Source organism: Oryctolagus cuniculus, chromosome 15 (genome assembly GCF_051225735.1).
Source record: "Oryctolagus cuniculus isolate XC-2025 breed Fujian yellow rabbit chromosome 15, ASM5122573v1, whole genome shotgun sequence".
NCBI classification, from domain to species: Eukaryota; Metazoa; Chordata; class Mammalia; order Lagomorpha; family Leporidae; genus Oryctolagus; species Oryctolagus cuniculus.
Window position 1 is genome coordinate 5,865,109 of NC_142881.1, and position 21,356 is coordinate 5,886,464.

General features: G+C 46.2%; 1 protein-coding gene across 10 annotated transcripts in view; it reads right to left on the reverse strand.

Moving 5' to 3' along the window:
* Nucleotides 1–21,356, reverse strand: part of EDRF1 (erythroid differentiation regulatory factor 1) — a 36,909-nt gene that overhangs the window by 11,387 nt on the left and 4,166 nt on the right. For 3 of the 10 annotated variants that reach the window (XM_051833493.3, XM_051833492.3, XM_089313832.1), the window contains 16 exons: nt 19,701–19,825; nt 19,325–19,481; nt 16,714–16,815; nt 16,337–16,458; nt 15,646–15,757; nt 14,491–14,638; nt 14,310–14,418; nt 13,870–13,981; nt 11,447–11,704; nt 8,834–8,905; nt 8,433–8,583; nt 6,032–6,220; nt 5,527–5,727; nt 3,779–3,997; nt 1,894–2,117; nt 136–294 (listed from right to left, as the gene is read on the reverse strand). In XM_051833493.3, coding sequence (XP_051689453.3) covers nt 136–294; nt 1,894–2,117; nt 3,779–3,997; nt 5,527–5,727; nt 6,032–6,220; nt 8,433–8,583; nt 8,834–8,905; nt 11,447–11,704; nt 13,870–13,981; nt 14,310–14,418; nt 14,491–14,638; nt 15,646–15,757; nt 16,337–16,458; nt 16,714–16,815; nt 19,325–19,481; nt 19,701–19,825 — 2,460 coding nt within the window. Of the gene's footprint in view, nt 1–135; nt 295–1,893; nt 2,118–3,778; nt 3,998–5,526; nt 5,855–6,031; nt 6,221–8,432; nt 8,584–8,833; nt 8,906–11,446; nt 11,705–13,869; nt 13,982–14,309; nt 14,419–14,490; nt 14,639–15,645; nt 15,758–16,336; nt 16,459–16,713; nt 16,816–19,324; nt 19,482–19,700; nt 19,826–21,356 lie in introns of all 10 variants that reach the window. The other 7 variants (XM_051833496.3, XM_051833495.3, XR_016221465.1 and 4 more) reach the window with 6 other exon arrangements.

The following is a 21,356-nucleotide window of genomic DNA, read 5'->3' on the forward strand; positions in this document are numbered from 1 at the left end:
TGGTAATACAAGAATTGTTAAAATGTGTACACACTGCTTCTCAAGGAGAAGCCGGTAACAGATGCTGAGTATTTGCTAAAGAGCTAAAGGCATAACTAAGGCTGCAGACTTATTTTAATCCAGCAAAGACGTTACCTGCTCCTGAGCTTTTCTGGACAAGGGAGCGTAATCCTGTTGCAGAGTTGCCATGGTGAAGTAAGTAGTAGACAATTCCCAGTGCACGGAGTCCCAAACAGCGGGGTGTATGTCTCGTGTTCCCAAAGACCTCAGAGCTTTCAAATAATAATCAACAGCCTGCAACAGAGGGCAAAGTATGCATTTCTGACTCAGTCTAAATGTACCACATTAGAACACAACATACTCCAAGTCTATCCAGATGCTAATTTAATTGTGGAGAACACAGAAGGGGACAGCGTCATGAACTGCGCGTCCCCATCTGCAGCCCGGGGTGAGCCGTCCTGCTGCGCTGCCTTCCGCCTCGCGCCGATGCGTGCAGGTACAGCTCACTGTTTTTCCCTCTAAACCAAAGTTGTGCATATGACTAATGAGAAAGAAAGTAATTCTCAAATTACATCCTGAACAAGAAATCTGCCCAATTTTACTATAAAAACAAGTCCCCTGGCTCTGTCATCCCCATCCTAAAACACACAGCCACTGTATCTAAACAAAACCACACTTAATGCCATCACCCGGCAATAATTTCTACATTTCGGGTATGCAATTATTCATTCTTTTTTTCTGCATATATATAAACTTGAAAAGCAAAAAACAGTCACTTTTAACACTTACTATGTCATAAATATACTTCACTAATTCATTTAAATATACACAGCTTCAAAATATTTCATTACATGACCATTTCTTTCCTTGTGCCCTCCTAAGAGTGGATGTCATCTTTTGCCAAAAAAATTTATCAATCTGATAAAGGAAAGTCAAATTTTAAAGTCATGTAAATTTAAATTTTGAAAGTTTTATTATGTACATACATTCTTTAAAAAGATTTTTATTTATTTGACAGGTAGAGTTATAGTGAGAGTGTGAGAGTGTGAGAGTGTGAGAGTGTGAGAGAGAGAGAGAGAGAGAGAGAGAGAGAGAGAGAGAGACGGAGAGAAAGGGCTTCCTTCTGTTGGTTCATTCCCCAAATAGCCGCTACGGCCAGCGTGCTGCACCGATCTGAAGCCAGGAGCCTGGTGCTTCTCCTGGTCTCCCATGCGGGTGCAGTGCCCAAGCACTTGGGCCATCCTCCACTGCTCTCCCGGGTCACAGCAGAGAGCTGGCCTGGAAGAGGAGCAACCGGGACTAGAACCCAGCACCAATAAGGGATGCAGGCGGAGGATTAACCCAGTGCGCCACCATGCCTGCCCCTGTATATACACATTAACCATTTACCTTTATAATGAATTTCCTGTTGTAGGTTATTTGCCCTTTTCCCTACCGGATTTATTTTCAAGAACTTTTTAATTCTTTATATATAAAGGTAAATTCACCTGCAGTGTGTCATGGATAACTGTCACCCCGAGATGTGGTCTGCTCTCAGGATTACTTTCTGTTGTGTATTTTCTCACCGTTCAGTTTACCCATCTTTCACCCACGCTGCTCTCCTGCCCCGTCACATAACCGAGTCCCTGCACTTTCTGTGGGGACTTTTACTGTGGTGCCTTCTCCACACCAGCCTTTAATCCACCTGACACTGACTCTGGCTGCATCGACACAAGTCACTGGAAGCTCTGCTTCCTAACAATTCATTACGCCGTCTGCAACACCACCTTCTCACTGTTCTCAGGCGTCTCTAAGTGTTAATGATCTGTCTGCTCCTATGCCTTCAGCACAGCGGAACTATTTTTAGTTTCACAGTACGTAGTGGAGGAGTGGCCGGCCGAGCAGACACGTCACCTTATTGTAATACAAGCCTTCTTCGGGTGAGAATTCACGCTTGAACTCGTCGCCTGCGCCACAGTGAGCCTGGGCACAGATTCGCATGAGTCTCCCCGTGTTGCACAGCAGGAGGGCAGCGTTGGTAGCATCACCGATCGACTCAAAGTTGTGAATCCCCTTTTCAAAACAAGAAAAGCTTTTTTTCCACAACTGTTGCTCTGCAGCGGACACAGATTTGCTCACTTGCAAGGAAAGAAAGAAAACAAGTGCATGAGCAGTCATCAGTGCAAACCCCACCACTGCCTCCAGACGACGGCAGGGACAGGCGTCCTCGGGGAGGCAGCCATACCACCCATCCTGACCACCGCGGAGGCGGGTGTGTCCCCTGCAGTCCTACACTGAGCTCTAATCCCAGCACCTCAGAACATGACTGTTTTTAGGATACAGCCCTTCAAGAGGCAATTAAGTTATTCTTGATTAATTTATTTGTATGAAAGGCAGAGTGACACAGAGAGATCTTCCACACCCCAGGTTCACTTCATAAATGACCACAACTGCCTAGGCTGGGCCAGGTTTGAAGCCAGGGGTCAGGAGCTCCATCTGGGTCTCCCACATGGGAGGCTTAGTGGACCATCACCCACTGCTTTCCCAGGCACACTAGCAGGGAGCAGGCCTGGAAATGGAACAGCTGTGATTCAAACCCGGGCTCACATGGGATGCCAGTATCAGAAACAATGGCTTAATCCAACTGCACACATCGGCCCCAGTAATTAGGTTTAAGTGAAATCCTAAGAGTGCAGCTCTAGTCTGGCATCACTGATGTCCTAAGGAGACAAGGGGCGTGCACAGAGGAAGACCACGAGAAGACAGGGAGGGAGGCCTCAGAAGAACCCAGCCCTGCCAGCACACTGGTCATGGACTTCCAGCCTGCAGGACTGTGAGACAACACATCTCTCCGGTTTAAGGGACCCCGTCTGTAGCACTTTTCAATGCAGCCCCGGCAGACTCCAGAAGCGCCCTCCTCAGTACTAACTGCTACTAAAACAGGCAGACAAAACCAGGAGTAATGCACCGTTGGCTGGAGTTTTAAGAAGTTACGATCGCGTTTTATCTGGTTCTTGTAGGTTCCTAACTGCCACTTCCCACACCCTCTTGGTGACTTCCTCTTTTGGAAGACACTTAAATGCACAAGCTCTCACTAGCAATGAGCTCTGGGGGTGTCACCTGCAACCCGAGGCCAAGCACAACTCACAATCAACAGGCTACATGTCCAGCCTTTCCGTCTTCTCTGGTCTCACAACTCCAACTCTCGCCCTTGTGAGAACGGCTCTCCATCTGCTCTAAGCACACTGCCAATCAACTATCGACTCACACAACGTCCCATGCGTATCTCAAGCCACCTGATACGTCACCCCTGCCTGCCTGACCCACACAAGGTTTCCTGCTGCCTCCCCAGCCTGATCAATGCATCTTTTTCCCAGAAGTCTCCCAGGAACCCTCCAACCTCAGTGAGCACCTCCTCCACAACTCTCCTACTGACGGCGCTTGGACTTCTCTACAGCACTTCTCAGAGAGCTGTGCTCCTTTCTGGCTTCCCAAGTACAAGGGGGACTATGTCGCAGCCAATCTCACCCCTACACGGAGCCTGGCACAGGCTGGCTGTCCATCTGCCTCTGACTGACCAGAGGAAGCACGGAAGTGGGAATGGAAACACTCAAATGATGGGTCACAAAGGGAAGACAATGGATTTTTTCCTAATTTTACTTCTTGAGAATTTAACACTGATTCTCTAACACAAAAAAAGGCAAGTGTTACAGTTCTTTGCTTGACCTGTACGAAATCAACATGACTTTCTAATTTTCTGAAACATGCAATAAAAGGAAGAATCCAGAAACATACTCACCTACTCTCTCACTCTGTAATGCAGCAGCCTGGTTCATATAAAATACACCTATTTCATTTCTGATGTTGCCCATTCTCTTCAACACTTGTACATAGTGCTCTGGATTTTGGTTTTTTAAGTCACTAAATTGCAAGATTTCATTAGCAGCCTCATAACATTTACAGCTAACTGAAAGCTGACTTTCCAAGTCTGTAGACAAATCGGTAGCCCACGCAAATCCTTCAAAGAGAAAAAGCAAATATCAACACGAGCCAAGTGAATCCCTCTTCCTCAGCATGCCACGTGAAACTGGTCATCTAAAGCTCAACTTTGAAAACAACAATCCCTACTTACAAGACTGCATTTTCTTGGGCATTAATGTTTGATTAAAGGAAATATTTTCCTTTCTATAAATATGAAAATAATTTCTATCACCCAGATTTTTCCAGGCACGCTTGTTTACTGTACAGATTTAAAAAGCTGTCCACTGATATAAAGTAAAGCCACTCCCATCTGCCACACTGAGAGAGAGAGAGAGAGAGAGAGAGAGACTGACTGACAGCACTCTCCAAACCTCTGGCTCGCTCCCCAGATCACCTCAACTGAACCAGGCCAGTGCCAGGAGCAAGGGACTCCATATGGGTCTCCCAATTGGGAGACTCAATATGGGACCCAATTACTTGAACCATCACCTGCTGTCACCCACGGAGTGTAACGACAGGAAGCTAGAATCCAGAGTAGAGCTGAAACTTGGACCCAGGCATTGTGATGTGGGACAAACGCATCCCAACGGCAGCTTAACTGACAGGTCAGATGTCTGGGCCAAGTAAACTTTCTTTGAAATTAATGGAGACAGTTTCAGAAATAAAACGTCAATGTTCAGTTTAAGTCCCTGAGGAAGCTGCTAGATAAGACCTCAAAGTCTTAAAAATGCCATCTAGTGGGGACTGAGGAAGTTACGTACAGGACCCCACATCTGAGGGGAGGAAACGTGGCACTCCTGTTGATAACATTCAAATATATGGGGAAAAATCCTCCTCCTCCTCCATCAAGTATTTTAATTGAAATGACTATAAGAAAGGTAAAAAACTAAGCATTTCCCACTCTGTCTATTAAAATAAAATGATCGTTTAAGATAGAGAAAGAAAAGCAGGCAAAACATACGCAATATCACATTTCCCCTCCTTGCCTGTACTCCTCCAGCTACGAACTATCCAAGACCTTCTGGAGGGGACATCCAGTGTCTCAACATTCTCAGAGAACACACAGGTCCCTGATACACAGAAGCATCTCCTTTACTCCCTGATGGCAGTGTCCTGCCTACGTACCTGTGTGAGACGACGAGGGAGGACACTGCTGGTCTGGGTGGAACTGCCCTCGTTCCCAGTCTAAATCTGAATGCTCCAGACATACAGTCTTTAAGGGCGCTATGAACCAATTAAAAATGGTGACTGCCTCATCCCAGCCCCCTTAAACATTCAGCACTCATTCAGTCCACTTTCACCAACTGCTGTTCTTTCTCCAGAGAAAAACATCCATGGCCTGGTGAACTGACTAAATCGTTATCTAGAAAAACCTCAGGAACGGAGAGTCAAGGTCAACACGACTGTCTTCAGATTTGACAGTCAGTTCTAAGATCAAGCTCATTTTTAAAATTAAGAGAAAGAGACAAAGCAGAACAATGTCAAACTAAGAAAGCTCCTGCCTTCTCTGGGCATGAACACACGCGTGAGCTGGGTGGCAGCAGCCCACGCGCGTCTCTGGCCCACCTTGGCAGCTGGACTCTCTGTGAAGGCTGTGCAGAATCTCCTGGTCTTCCTTCGTCTGGTAATGGAACTCCTCCAGGTGGGCTGCGCGGTTACTGGCGTTCTGGGCCAGCATTAGCTGGATGTCCCCACAGAGCGTCAGGTATTGGGAGAGAAACAGCAGCACTTCAGAGAGCACGTTGGTGCAGAGGCAGCAGTAAGTGTCTGTGGAAAGCGCAGGTCAGGCAAGCACAGCACGCGGCACGCCACACGCGGCACGCTGCACGCTCAGTCCAGCTCAACGCTCCAGCCACCGCGGCCAGTCCGAGTTTATCTGTCTGGAACACACTGGCTTCACGTATTTCACAATGAAGAAATGTTAAATCACCCCGAGCAGAAAACACAAGGATCAGAAGTCTTTTTAAAACTGAATTTTGTGAGATTTAGGTAGGAGAGAATCTCCCTGCGATTCCGAGGCCACCTTCTCCCCTCCCAGTGCCCACGGCACCTCCCCGGGGGCGGCGCTTACCGTGGCTCTGCAAAGCCAGTTTGATGTAGCGGAGCGCTCTTCCATACTTCTGAAGGCTCATGGCCGCATCAGACAACACGTAATAGGCCTTTGACGACTTGAGAATCAGCTGAAGCTTCATTTTATGTTGCCAAGAACCAGGGATCATTCCAGACTGACTGGAATAGTTACCCTTCTGCAGGGAGCCCACTATGACAGGGGAGAGAAAAGGCAGCATATTTTATTTAAATGTCTCTCAACAGCAACTGCTCGTCCACAGGAACACTGCACACGTAGGCTCTACTGCTAAATACTGCCCTTCACCGCTCAGACACGACGGAGGAACAGTGGTGCTTAGACTTGCTTGGGAGTTCCAAGGCTTCACGTTTCCCTGCGGTCATCAACCCTGTCCCTCTCTTGTGGGTCCCTGACGTGGCCAAGTGCATGACTGTCACCTGCTTCCTCACTCCAGTCTAGCCGTCAACCTACAGTACAGCTTTATTCGGGGTCAAAGTCTGTCTTCACCACGTAAGTCTAAGCCTCTTAGAATACTCCCTACGCCTCACTGTGCAGTCTTCCCTATACTTCAGCCGTGCTACCCACAGCTCACATCACCACTGCTGCTCTCTCCCATCTCCCCACGGGGCTTCCTGTCCGCTGCAGCAGGAACACTCTATTTAAAAATCAACCCATCGCTACCTTTCTCATTCACCAGACGGGCACCTCTGCGTCAAGGACCGAGCCAGGCAGACATGGAAGTTACGTGGCTTCTCTCCTTTGTAATGTAAACACCACGAAATACAGTGAGCATGACTACAGAGAACAAACCGCCGTGGAGCACGCTACTCCACAAGGAACACTACTCATCTCTCCCTAGCTCTAAGATTTCTCACGCTGTCACCAGCTGGACAGCTGAGAACCCCAGGGCAAGGACAGGTTCCTAGTCTCTCCTCGGGTTTAACGTGTGCATGTATTTCTTCCCTGCTGCTCCAAGTGTTATCTGTGAGAGGCTTTGTGAGCGACCTACAGAGGACTCAGGTGAAGGTCTTGCTCAACTGTGGTTGTGTGCAGGGTACACCCACTGAACACAGGCGCCCGCAGGACACAGTGCCCAGGGAATCACTAACTCTGGGAGAGAGGCAAGCCTGGAGATTCTGAACTTGAGAAGGATTTAACTTAGCAGAGGAAAGAGAGAGGACAAAAAAGAAAAAAGGCATTTCAGCAAAAACAGCAAAAGTCCCAGGAGAGTATACAACAAATGCCACATAAATGCTGGCAAGAGAAACCTATTCCCACCCTCCCCACCCCAACTCTTGTGTTCATGAAAAGTTGAAAGGTGCAGAAAGCAACTGATACTTCAAACACAGGCGTCCAGAAAAGTGTTTTAAACAATTCAAACTGACGGGGGGGGGGGGGGGGGGGGGCACAGAATAAGCTGGAAAAAATACAACTTAGATTAAAATAAAGAAGAAACTTAACACTTGGGACTCCACAGAGCACAAATTCTTCATGGAGCGCTGAGGGACAGTGGTCAACAGTGACACTTCCAGCTCGCTAGACTATGGGACAGCAGCCAGTGCCTCGACAGGACTGACCACGGACATGCAGCTAAGCACTCCTGAGTGTGTGTCTGTGTGTGTGTGTGTGTGTATTTTTTTGGGGGGGACAGGCAGAGTTAGTGAGAGAGACAGACAGAGAGAAAGGTCTTCCTTCTGTTATTCACCCCCCAAATGGCCGCTACCGCTGGTGCTGCGCCAATTTGAAGCCAGGAGCCAGGTGCTTCCTCCTGGTCTCCCATGCGGGTGCAGGGCCCAAGCACTTGGGCCATCCTCCACTGCCTTCCCGGGCCACAGCAGAGAGCTGGACTGCAAGAGGAGCAACCGGGACAGAACTGGCACCCCGACCAGGACTAGAGCCCTGGGGTACCGGCACCGCAGGCGGAGGATTAACCTAGTGAGCTGTGGCGCCAGCCAGCACTCCCGAGTATTAACTCTTCAGTCCTTCTATCTGCCCATCACAGCAGGCTCTATGACCATCTCCAGTTTGAGAGAACAAAGCCACGATTTGAAGCGAGGCAGTCCGGCTCCTCTGTCTGTGCCTGTAACACTCCACTGCTTTAACCAAAGCAGCGATTTCTTAGGAGAAGTTTGCCTACTGACTGCTGACGGCAGTGATCCCTCCCGGAGGGTACTGGGAAGATACAGGTTCCTCATGTTCTTATTAGAAATACGGACGAAAGATCAAAATTATCCTGCCTTTTTTGCTACTGAACGAAAGGATACATTCCCCCTACTGCCCATTCAATGATGTCCTTCCCTCAACTCCTTTCAATGGGTGCCTTAATTGGCAAAAGTCTGCTGTTGATAAAGCATCAGTGTTATTATTCTATCGAAGGCCTTATTTGCACATCCATTCAACTTACTTTTGTCCAAAAACAAGGCCATCTGCTTCTCTAGCCCCTCAGGACCCCCCCTTGAGGATTCGTCTTCATATTTTAACGGGATTGGGGTGCTGGGGTCAGCTGCCGGAAGGTCACTTTCTTTTTTGATGCTGCTATCTACAGATTTTAAACCCTTTAAAAAAAGGAAAAACATTTACTATACACTTAACTGAAGGTCAACTGAAAACTAAATATAAGGCAGTATCTGGACTACTGAATACATTTAGGAGAATTTCTATTTTGGAAACAGACTTTTAAAAAGCACATCTGATTTGAAAGATCTGGGACGAATTGATTTGATTTCTACTTTACGTTACCACAGGGAAACTGCCATTTACGTGTCAGGAGCAAACTGTACTGGATAGGGAAGACCAAGCACTCACCTCCAGAACGTAGCTGAGGACGAGCCGGCAGCGCTCTTCTGTGTCATGGCAAACCGGGAACGCACAACTGGGCTTCAGAAACAAACAGTTAGAGTGGTTAGAGTTCTCCCAGAACAACAGGTCCCACAGCGCTCACGTCCTGGGGAGGACTAACACTCTCAGCCCAGCAATGCAGAGATGTGCTTCTGCACCGAGCTCAGTGATGGGTCTGACGCGAAGGTTAAGGGACAGTTTCTGTTACACAGCAAACAGCTGCCAACACCATCCACGGAAATCTCACCCAACGAAGACATCACCTGGCGTATGCTGCTTTAAGTACTAATTCTAAAACCAATTCTATTATGACAAAAAACACAAATAGTAGTAATGTTTTAAATAAATGTACTATCAAATCTAACAGGTCAGTGTAACTCCCCTAATTAGTCCCAATACTTGGCAATGCACAATTAACAGTATCATCAATTTAGCAGTAAGTTAACACATATCACTCATGATCTCACTGTTTAATTTATTTGCCTAATTAAGGAGCAAAACCAGTTAATAACCCCCACCCTCCAAGCGGCATTACTGCAAGGCCTCTGCTAAGCACTCCATTCTGCCGAGTCCTGGGAGGCCCGAGTCACTGCTTTCCTTTCACAGAGCGGGGACTCACACAGATGGCTGAGTGTCTAGGACCCAGCAACTAGTGGGGGGGGCGGGGATGTCGGGACCTCTACTGCCGCCGGTGCACCGCGTTCTCCACAATGGATGACGAATGCTGACCAAAGACCTGTTTCTGTGAGTACAGCAATTGCTCTGGACACCAGCACCAAGGGCTGCTTTTGTGAGGAGTGTGCTGACCAACACACCACCCATCTCAATCACCAAAAAGCCCCCACGCCCCTTACAATGCAGCTTCCCAAACACATGTAACTTTTGCCACCAATGCTTCTAACCAGAGAAACATTTTTTTTACTCTGCTGTGAGGTTTAAGCTTAGAGTGCCCATTTAGATGAGCCGTTAAGAACTTCTTCCTATAGTCATTTAATCAAGTATTTCCTGAGCACCTATTACATGCTCTAGGACATGGGAGGTGGAGTGACTGGACCTGCAGGAAACTTAGATTCCACTGACAAGAGACACTGGCAAAAATAGGAATTTCAAGTATAGGTAGGCATCTTAAGGAGACAAAAAGCAAAGCATGCTGGGGCTAGGGTTGTGGCATAGTAGGCTAATCTTTTTCCTCTGACTCTGGTTTCTAGGATAATCTTTATCTTCATTTTGGGTACAGTTACAATTAAAATCAATTTGGGGGGCGGTGATATGGCCTAGCAGGCTATGCCTTTGCCTGCGGCACCAGCATCCCATGTGAGCGCTGGTTTATATCCTGGCTGCTCCTCCGCTGATCCAGGTCTTTGCTATGGCCTGGAAAAGCAGAAGAGGATGGCCCAAGTGCTTGGGGCCCCAGCACCTGCATGGGAGACCAGAAAGAAACTCCTGGTTTCGGATTGGCCCAGCTTTTGCCATTACAGACATTTGGGGAGTGAACCAGCAAACAGAAGACTTTTTTTCTCTCTCTCCCTCTCTCTGTCTGTAACTCTACTTCTCAAATAAATAAAATCTTAAAGCCACACACACAAAAAAACCCAAACCATCTTTGGCCAGTCGTCAGGAAGTCTCCTGGAGGAGGTGGCACATCAGTCAAGACTCAAGGTGTAAAAAGAGTTGCCCTGCTGGCGCTGGGGCATAGAGAGTAAAGCTGCCACCTGACGTGCTGGCATCCCATATGGGTGCTGGTTCGAGTCCCGGTTGCTCCACTTCCAACCTAGCTTCCAGCTAATGGCCTGGGAAAGCAGTAGAAGATGGCTCAAGTGCTTGGGCCCCTGCAATCATGTGGGAGACCAGGATGAAGCTCTTGGCATCAACCTGGCTCAACTATGGCCATTGTGACCATCAAGGGAGTGAACCAGCAGATGAAAGGTATCTCTCTCTGTAACTCTTTCAAATAAATAAATCTTCAAAAAAAAAAAAAAAAAAAGAGCGAGAGAGAGAGATGACCTGTAACCATGACTGTATTTCAGTGCCGGAAACAGAAGTCTCTAATGACAGACCTGGACCTGACCCCTGGAGACAGACAGCCATGGAAGAACAGTCAGCACTGACAGTCAGGGTCTATCTGGTCCTGAGGAGGGCAGAGACAGGTCCAATGTGGCCACATGGCCATGGTCACAGAAAAAGTCCTGCCTTTCCTAATATAGGGAGAATGCCTCAGGTCCTTCCACACACACACAAAGGGCTCCTTCCTTCTCCACTTTGATTCTACGTTCACCAAGCAACTCATATACAATTTCCCAGCAACACAGAACTCTAGAGAAGTGCTCTGGTGGGGAGACCTATCTGTGAGTGCACACTGGAAAGGAAAGTCTCTGCACAGAAAGTCACGGGTCACACTGGTCCACCACAGGCTGGCACATGTGAGTCAGCTACCCTGGGACAATTCTGAGCACGAAAAACTAACGATCACTAGACCCTGGGCCACGAAGGATTTACTACTGGAGTAATGTCATTTTGAGGCCAATATATCCAATTAGCAATTGTGTGACAAAACTTTAACACAAAATCTAACATGCTTACTCTGATCTGATGGATGGATTTGTATTTTTCTGGTACTGACAATTCTCCCACAGACTTAATGATGGCTACTGCCTTGTTATCATGCGATGGGTCAGAGCTGCTGTAGGATCCATTTTCATCACTGTCTGGCATCTCCTCCTCCTCCTCACTGTAACTTTCATCAGAATTCTCATTTAATGGAGATTCTGAACTGTCTTCCTTCTTAGGTTCATCCAACTGAAAAAGTTCTGAAAGCATGTAATTGGCTGAAGCAATTATCTTATAAAAAAAAGAGAGAAACACGCGTAAGTGATTGCATCAAACCCGTCTCATCATTAAGACAAATTAATTCTATTAACACACAAATAAATTTTAGAAAAAGGCCTGCAAATAGGCTGTTTCTACCATAAAGAGTAACACACACAGAAACACTCCCAATTCAAGTTACAAATACCCAGGGTGAGCTCTTAAAAACCTCAGGGGTTGATGTTTCTTATTTCCTGAAATTATTCCACTCTGAGCCATCACTCTTAAAAAAGGTGGCAAGAGTATTTCATTGGAGGCAGGCAAAGCTTTTAGGTATAGAGTGTTCTAACTAAAATGATAGCAAATACCATCCCTCAAGTGAGAAATCACCATTTCTCTTTACAGACAGTGAATCAATACAAGTTTATCTGTAACAGGCAATCACTATTTATTACATAGCATATGGTTCTAGGGGGAAGCTCTACTAGATTACAGAAGAAAAGTCCGTTTTGACACCTGTTAAAACAAGCATGTATGTATGTATTAGCATTCACCCCCTCTCCTGACTCTGTCTACCTTTCACACAAACCACACGAGTTCCACTAAATATCACCCCCTCAATAGGCAATCAGAAATTTAAGTCAGAAACTGTTCAGCCATTTTTCTGGGGAAAACTTTTTTTTCCTTTGAGTTCAATCTCTAGGATAATCTTTACCTTCAAATTGTTTATAGTTATAGTTAAAATCAATCTGGGGGGCCAGCACTATGGCCTAGTAGGCTAGGACTTCGCCTGCAGCACCAGCATCCCATGTGAGTGCCGGTTCGTGTCCTGGCTGCTCCTCTTCCAATCCAGCTCTCTGCTTACGGGCAGGGAAAGCAGTGGAAGATGGCCCAAGTGCTTGGACCCCTGCACCCACATGGGAAACATGGAAGAAGCTCCCTCTCTGTGTCCGTAACTCTACCTCTCAAATAAATAAAATCCTTAAAAAAATTTTTTTAAAAAATAAAGTCAACTTGGATCTTTTAAGAAAAATCACAGGGGCTGGTGACATGCTGTAGCGGGTAAAGCTGCCGCCTGCAGTACTGGCATCCCACATGGGTGCTGGCCAGAGTCCCAGCTGCTCCTCTTCCCATCCAGCTCTCTGCTGTGGCTTGGGAAAGCAGTAGACGATGCCCAAGTCCTTGAGACCCTGCACCCACGTGGGAGACTCAGAAGAAGCTACAGGCTCCTGGCTTCAGATCAGCCCAGCTCCAGCCATTGTGGCCATTTGAGGAGTGACCCAGCATATGAAGACACCTCTCCCTCCCTCTCTCTCTCTGCCTCTCTGTAACTCCGCCTTCCAAATAAATAAATAAATCTTTTAAAAAAATTACATATCCTACATACCTTTTTTGATTTTAAAAAGATACAATTAGCCTTATACCAAAAAATACCATTATCAAATTGAGACAACTGAGGATAGGCATGGTATAAAAGTATGGGGAGCATGACTAAAAGAAAAAAAGATCTACCTACCTACCTACCTATAAATCCGAGAGGCAGAGAGAGCTCCCATCTGCTGCTTCACTATCCAAATGCCAGCAATGGCCAAGGCTGAGCTAGAACTCAGTCCAGGCCTCCTGTGTGAGGGTCAGGGACCCAGGTACTGAGCCGTCATCTGCTACCTCTCAGGGGCTGCACTGGCAGGAGGCTGGCATCAGGAGTCAGAGCCAGGAATCGAACTCAGGCACTGCAACTGCTATGGGATGCAGCTGTCTTAACTGCTGGGCCAAACAGCTGCCCCAAGAGAACATTCAGTAAGATGCATTTACATACAAAAGTAGGGGCTATGAGCCTTATTTACATTTAAAAATATTCAGTTACAAGGTCCATTCAAGTAAATGGGTCTTTAAGTTTTCCACCTTCTTTATTTTAATTTTTAATTAGTTTTCTGCCTTCCAATAGCAATAAAACAAAGAAAAAAGAGCACTACTGCTACCATCATATAAATCACAGAGCAGCATTCACACACACACCACCTTCGCCCGCCTTGCGGAAGCACAGAGGACATGCAGTGTTTCAAGCACTCAGGAGCCACAGGCGGTTGGTGCCTTCCACCCCAGACAGCAGTCGAGAAAATGCAGCAGGAGGCTTCACTGTCTAAGCAATAACTCCCAGCACAGTGCCAGCATTCTCTGGAACACACACACAGTCTTACTTGAGGATGCCTGCTTTTGTCCAGCAACCTCACACAGTTGAGCAGCAATGTTCTAATGGTCCCGTAGTGCTTCTTATTCTGATTCTTCTTCATCATCATGTTACAAGCAACCCTGAAAGAAGTTTTTGTATCAGCGTCACTCCCTATTTGTCACTCTCTGCAAGATTAAAATCTACACAGTTCTTGTTTCTTTCTTCCCAACAGAATGAGGGCTACAAGAAACAACTAAACCTTGTACTTTGTCCCTCCACCCCCCACAGAAGTCTTCACTATGCTTCAGTAACAAAGCTGGGTAGTATCTGGTATGTGTGTGTGTGTATCCCCTCCCTGCGGCCAGGAAAACGCACAACAGATTTAAAAGACTGGCACGGCTAATGAGGCTGTGCGCTGTATGATTTTACACAAAGCTGGTTCCTCCTCGTGTTCCGCAAGGCACTCACTTGTATAAGAGAATGGCCACTGGCATTGTGAACGGGTTTTGATACTTGTCCTCAGTCTCTTCACACAGAGTAGTGAGATCATAGAGCTTCACTACATCACTGCCGCTCGCTGCAAAGGAAAACAAAGCTCACTCTATAGCAGGCATTCACGTCGACGGCCGCCCGCCGAGAGTCGGCTTACCTTTGAAGAGCCAGTAAGTGTGTCCTTCCTTGGTACAGTTAGATTTCAGAAATGATAAAATATTCTGCGCGATGTCTTTTATGACTTTTGTAGAAAAATTAGAATTTTCCAAATTGGGAATCTCTTCTGTCTTTATCATTTCATACTTCTGTAACGTAAGTGGAAGGCAGTTTAAGCGGTGACCCGAGGAAGCAATATCTGGCTTATTAAAAAGCAACCAAATAAATGTTGCAGGCCCAGCTCCGCTGTAATCATTTGGGAAGTGAACCACAGGATGGAAAATCTGTCTCTCTCTGTAACTCTACGTTTCAAATAAATAAATATTAAAAAAAAAAAACCAAACCAACACAACAAATTTTGCCTCCCAGATACAAAGCCTTTCTTCTACCAATGGAACCAAGTCCAACTCCTTAGCTGCTCGCCATTATTTGGTCCTGACATTTCCCACTCTTCTTTGACATGAATCCTGTGTTCCCTAACTGGACTTACCAATCCCTTCTTTGCCTACACTGGTCTGTTAAAACCCAGCTCCTATTTTTCTAGATGCTCACTACCAGTCAAGACCCAGTTAAGATGCCCCTGCTCCCACACTGTCTTGACTCTGCCCTCCAGATTATCCACACTTCCGTGGGAACTGAACTTTCCGTTCTCACCTCCTGTCTGCTCTGCTTCCTCAGCACAGCACCACTTCTCACTACACCGTCTGGGATAAGCTGCCTCCCAAACGTAATGTGCTCAAGAAGAATTTACTATCTACCTTATTACTTAATTTTCACTGTGGCCTCCCCTAAAACTGTGCCTATGCAGTACTGAGTACATATTTGTGTAATAAAGAAACATGGCCCACCCCATACAGACACTCAGGTAACAGCCATAGGTTTTTGGAATTAAAATTATAGTTCTATGATTACAAATGTAGGTTTTAGTACATTTTTATATTTGTATTTACATATGTATATGTGATTGACCCACAAATTACAAGTAAAATTATATTCCTGTGACAACTAGAATTCTGATGTTACCAACTTTAAAACACTGAAAATTCAGTTTATTCACAGCTATCTTCTTTGCCAAAAATACACTTTAGTATTTAAGGCAGAAATACTCTGCCACAATCTGCGTTTAGGAGATCAGAAAAACCACAGGGTATCTTACCTGTACAATTCCATTTACATGAAAACACATCACAAGCTCCGGCACATTGCATATCAAGTTGTCCAACCAATAGTCAATTCCAGTTAGCACATTAATTGGTTTGTTATTATCCCTGAAAATATACATGTCTGGAGTTAACAGTTTAATAAAGATGTCCTGATATGAATCAGACTTTCTTGCCCATCTAAGTATTTTAATCTACTCTCCCTAGATGGAAAATGCCACACACGCTTTTCCAATGAGATAAACACGTACAGCTCAGTGGCTGTACTGTATCCAGCATCCTTTCAAAAGCTTTGTTTGTATTTCTGACTGATAACCATAAGTTTTCAGTAACAGGGGCTGGCACTGTGACCCTTAGGGATGCTGGCATCACAGACGCAGCTTTATCCACTACACAACAATGCTAGCCCCAAGTTGATAACTTTGTATGGCCCAGGAATATCTATTATAAATATCCAAATAGCCCATGGCATAAAAACAGTTCCCCATCCCTGGTGTAGACAAAGACTGAATTACAGAGCTTTTGGCATTTGCTGACAGCAGCTCCCTCCTTACAGTGGCCATTTCAATTGGTAGGGGATGGAAGGAGGGGAACAAACGTACAAGACAAGAGTGTCCAGACAAGGGAAAGCCATCAGAACACACGACAAGGGAAGAAGGCGACGGAAGAGGGATGACAGCAGCTTACCTGAGACGTAAGCTGACTGCCGGGTATCTGCCCCCTCCAAATATTGGCATGTTGGAACCAACCAACATATGGATGTCTTCAAATGTCCACAGAATATTCCGAACAAAATCATTTTTAAGACCCTTTGGTTTAAAACAGGAAATATTAGAATAAGCCAGAGTCAAAATTCCCCCCATGATCCACAGAAACACTAGAAAAAGAAAAGAGACAAAGGAGACAGTGAGTGAACCCCAGAGCCGTGAGATCACAGGGACCTTTAGACAGCATCCTAGGATCGAGCGTTCGTCTTCCCGACCCGTTCCCTGCAGACTGGTTCTTAGGTGCTGCAGTAGACCAGGGATTGGGTGCCTCAACTCGGGACATCGCGGAGCGCGTACCTGACTGTTCTCCCCGTCATTGAACAAAGTAGTCAGGTTTTGTTCTTTGGGTGCTGAGGCCACATGACCCACCATGCATGAGGGTTCAAGAGGCTCACTTCCCTGTGAAAAGCGCAAGGGTAAGGTGTGACTGTGCTGCCAGCAGCTCTTAAACTGACCTGTCTTATACCACCTACACATTGAAAGCACACCCCTGAAATTCACCCCAGTCAGGCTAATGCGAACCCCAACACGCATTCCTGGGAGGCTCGCTTCAGCAGCTGTAATTATCACAGCTACCACAGAAGGTAGCACACTGCGATCTTCCTCCAACGACAGACACTGAATATTATCCCAAGCTTTTTTTTTTTTTTTTTTTTTGGGTGAATTTGATTACTCTTGGGTCTTTCAGCCTACCTTATCTCTACTGAACTGAACAATTCCTAGGAAACCTCAGCCACAGTTTGAGACATTCTTCACCTTTAGTCTCCAGCTGGCATTTCCTAATACACGCTTCACAGAAAGCCAGTTCCTGTGACACTCAGGGTAAATTTGAGAGTCGGGTTTGAAAAATGCTGCCTACCACACTTGCTGTTGGAGAATAATGGCATTTGCTGCCATGAAGAAAACTCTGAGTGGTCCTGCAGTAGAGAAATCTACTCCACGTCTGCACACTCCAGTGCTCCCCAAACTTAATCTCAGAGCACTGGGTCATGAACATCTCCTGTGGAATACACTTTGGAGAGCACACCTTTGACAACAGGTAAACTCAGTCTACTACTAAATTTCCCAACCATTATGACAGACACCATTAAGAAACCCATCTGCAATGTCAGTGCCCCAGGCCCGAGATGGACATGCATGTGTATTGCTTACTGCATTAAGTGCTGCTCCTTCTCACCTGTGTGGAGGGCGCCAGGGTGGCCCTGCCCAGAGTGTGTGTGACACGAGCACACAGCCTACGCTGGCTCTTGTTTTCTCCCTCAGGAGTCCTCAGAAAACTCCAATTTTCCTGATTTTATTATTTGTTTCCTCAGACAAGAACTCAACCTCCGACCCCTTCCCAAAGTTGCAGCACCAGCTGCTTGCTTTAGTGGAGTCTGGGCTCTAGTTACAATGTTCTCAATCAAGGTTTGCGTCTAAGGCTTTACCACATTTAACCTCTACTACTGCTCAACAAAGCCTCAAACTAGTATGTTCAGTTTGAGGAATTAAGAATTAGTGAAGTGATAGCTTGCAAATATAAATAAATCTCTAAATGTTAGCATTTTGGCAGTATAATGTCACAAGATTCTACTGTTGCAGAGACCATCTGGCTGTTTCCGGGCCCTCCTACATCCGCACCCGTGGGGTACGTGGACCTAGAGGACAGGCCCTGCAGCCACAAAGATCAAGTTAGACCCGAGCTTGGACGTGGCAGCTGCATAACCACAGGAAAACATCTGCTTCTTGTGTGTAACATGATCCCATCCACACAAGGTACACATCACCAGACACACAGATAAGGCACCTGGCATGAGTGACATTAACGCAAGCTTACTACAGTCTCCAACACTCTTAATTAAACAAGGCACGGACAGAGGGCAAGGCTGGAGGAGGAAAGGCTGGGTAAGAGGAGAGTAGTGTTTCTCTTCTGTGGCCTTTCTTGTAAGGTGAGGGTTTTGAAGACAGGGAACACTAGATGAATTATTCTAAAAATCCCTGTGAAATATAATCACATAGAAGAAACTGCATAAAACTGATGAAGTACAACGGCTGATTACGACGCAGGACGGTGCTGGCACCAGCACCCACCACAGCCTTCTCAGTCACCTAACAGCCCTGCCCTCTTGGTGACCGCTGTGTGTGACTTGCAGGCTGATTTCTTCCTTCCTTGCCCTTAGTTTTCTCTCTCAAAACAAACTTAAAGTTATGTAGTTTTATGGGAAAAGTTAACTATTTTTAAAGTGTACTAAAACCAAGTTAAATGTTTTTACTTCCTGCAACTATAATTTGTGAAGACAATCTGCATGAACAGTGTTCAGCATGTGGGAACACACAGTAAGGAGAAAACGTAATTTACCATGCTAAAAACCTTATTTTCATTTTCTCTGGGTTTATCTGGAGACAGACATGCCATAGTTTGTATCTATGAAGCTATTATTCCTTGATGGACACAATAAGAACAAAATAAACGAACAATAAGAAGAAACCAAGAAAACCACAGATTAAACAGACAACACATTCTCTCTCTTTCTTCCTAAGTCTTACAACTAAACTGTGCACTAAATCTCACTCATCCTGAAAATTGCTAAGGGATATTTTAGGACCCAACAATCTGACTAAAAGTTAAAGAAAGGTCAGTACTTAAAATCACTAAAAAAGCTAAGAATCTCAACGTCTGATAAAAACTACATATATGTAAAGTTAAAAATACACTGTCACAGTCTTACATAGTACTCAAGACTTCAAGGAAAAACCAGCTTAGATGAACACATCGGTAAGCTATTTTAAAATATACTGAATGACCTGCCTATTCACAATAGCTCTTGTAAAATTCTGAGTCTTTACTTCTAGTCACGCCTTGTTCCTACAACAAGCTAAGCGGCTTTGCCTCCCGAGTGGCTGCGTTAGCACCGAAGTCTTAACCAACCTGACTGGAAGCGCTGGGGTCTTCCGAGACGGAAGAGGGCATCTCAAAGGGAGCAGGCCACGAGGCGCCCCCGGAGCCACTCGTCTGATCCGCGCTGGGCGACTCCTGCTGCTCCGCCGCGGACGGCACAGGCTGTGCGGCTCCATCACCATTGATGCTGGCCGAGGCAGAAAGGAAACCTCCGTGTTTGAGATCTGTAAGGCTTCGTTATTATCGGTTTGTAAAAACTAGATTCCACAGCCAAGCACTCACAAGGAACACAAGACAAAAGTGAACCACAGCACGGTGGTGAAACCACTTTGACCAAGCTTCCACTGAATTTTAGGTGGGGGTTAATTTCTCTCCTTGAGGCAGAAATAAACAAGAGGCCCAGTACCTGTAATACAAGAACTTGGAAAGAATGGCTTTCTGATACCAGTGCTCCTTACTCTTTTTCTTCCTCTGCCACTTCTGATCAATGAGTCTCTGGTAAAACTCTTTCAGCCATGTCCAGTCACCAGTCTGAAGAACAAGAGAGAGTTAAAACGGAACACATGCGGCAAAACACTCATTATTATTCCTTGGCAGGAAATATGCTTTTTGAATACTGTTTCATAAGCAAACACTCACTTTCCTAGACTCAGTTCACACCACTTCTTTAGGAAACGCTATCTTCCTTCTCTCCCTAAGCCAGGTTGGCAGAGGTGACCCCATCTTCTCCCTGACATTTTTCTTTGGTGCCTGGAGTGAGCCCTGCTTTGCACAATGTATTAAAATTACTGTGTGTTTGATTTTTTTTTTTAATTTGAAAGGCAGGGAGACAGAAACAGAAAGATCTTCCATCCACTAGTTTACTCCCCAGTCTAGGCTTGTCCAGTCTAGGCTGGAGAAGGCTAAGGCAGGAGCCTGGACCTCACTCTGGGCCCCAAGCCCTTGAGCTATCCTGGCTGCCTCGCACGGTGAACAGTAGCAGGAAGCTGGACTCAAGAGTGTGGCCAGGACTTCAGTCCAGGCTCTTATAGGGAATGTGGGAAACCCAAACAGCATCTTACCCACCACACCAAATGCTTGCCCCAGAGTGCTTTTAACCCAAACAGCATCTTAACCACCACACCAAAGACTTGCCCCAGAGTGCTTTTAACCCAAACTGGGAGACGCTCAGGAGCCAGGGTGATTCATGCACTGCCACGTCTCAAGACCTTGTCCAGTGCACAGTGCATACACACAGACTGCGCGGGACTGTGGTCTTTCACAGGGAAAAACACTTCCGTTAAATGTCAATTGAATTCACTGTGACTTGTTTCCCTCTATCAAACACTGCAGGAGATCCTTTAGAACAGCCCATGGATTGGCAGAACCACGAACTCTATTTGTTATCAGTCTGCAAAAAGTTATTGTCAAAATGGAGTAAGCCTTGAGAAATTAAAACATTGTTATATTTCACAAAAGTCTCCGCGGTCAGCACACGGGGGTAGAATGGTTGTTCACCAACACAGAGTCGGAAGAGCTGGGCTTTAAGAAAAGCAGACGGGCTGGTGCTGTGGCTCAGCGGGTTAAGCCACCAGCTGAACACCGGCATCCCATGTGAGCGCCTGTTCGAGTCCTGGCTGCTCTATTTCTGACCCAGCTGTTAATGCGCCTGAGAAAGCAGCGGATGATGTCCCAAGTACCTGGGTCCCTGCCACCCACGTGGGAGCCCCGGCTGGAGTTCCAGGTTCCTGGATTCAGCCTGGCCCACTCCTGACTGTTGGGGTCATTTGGGGAGTAAATCAGCAGATGAAAGACCTCAACCTCTGTCTCTCCCTCTCTCTCTGTAACTGTGTCTTTCAAAAAATCTCTTCTTTCTCCTCTATTTTTCCTTCATTAAAGCTTTATCTGTAGTACAAGTTTTCATTGCTTTAAAGTTAATTTAAAAAACAGAAAGATGGGGGGGGGGGGGTACCTTCCACTCCCCAGTTCACTCCCTGCTAGTTCACTCCCCAAATGCCTGCAGCAGCTGGAGCTGGGCCACACCAAAGCCAGGAGCAAAGAACCTCACCAGGTCTCCCACGCG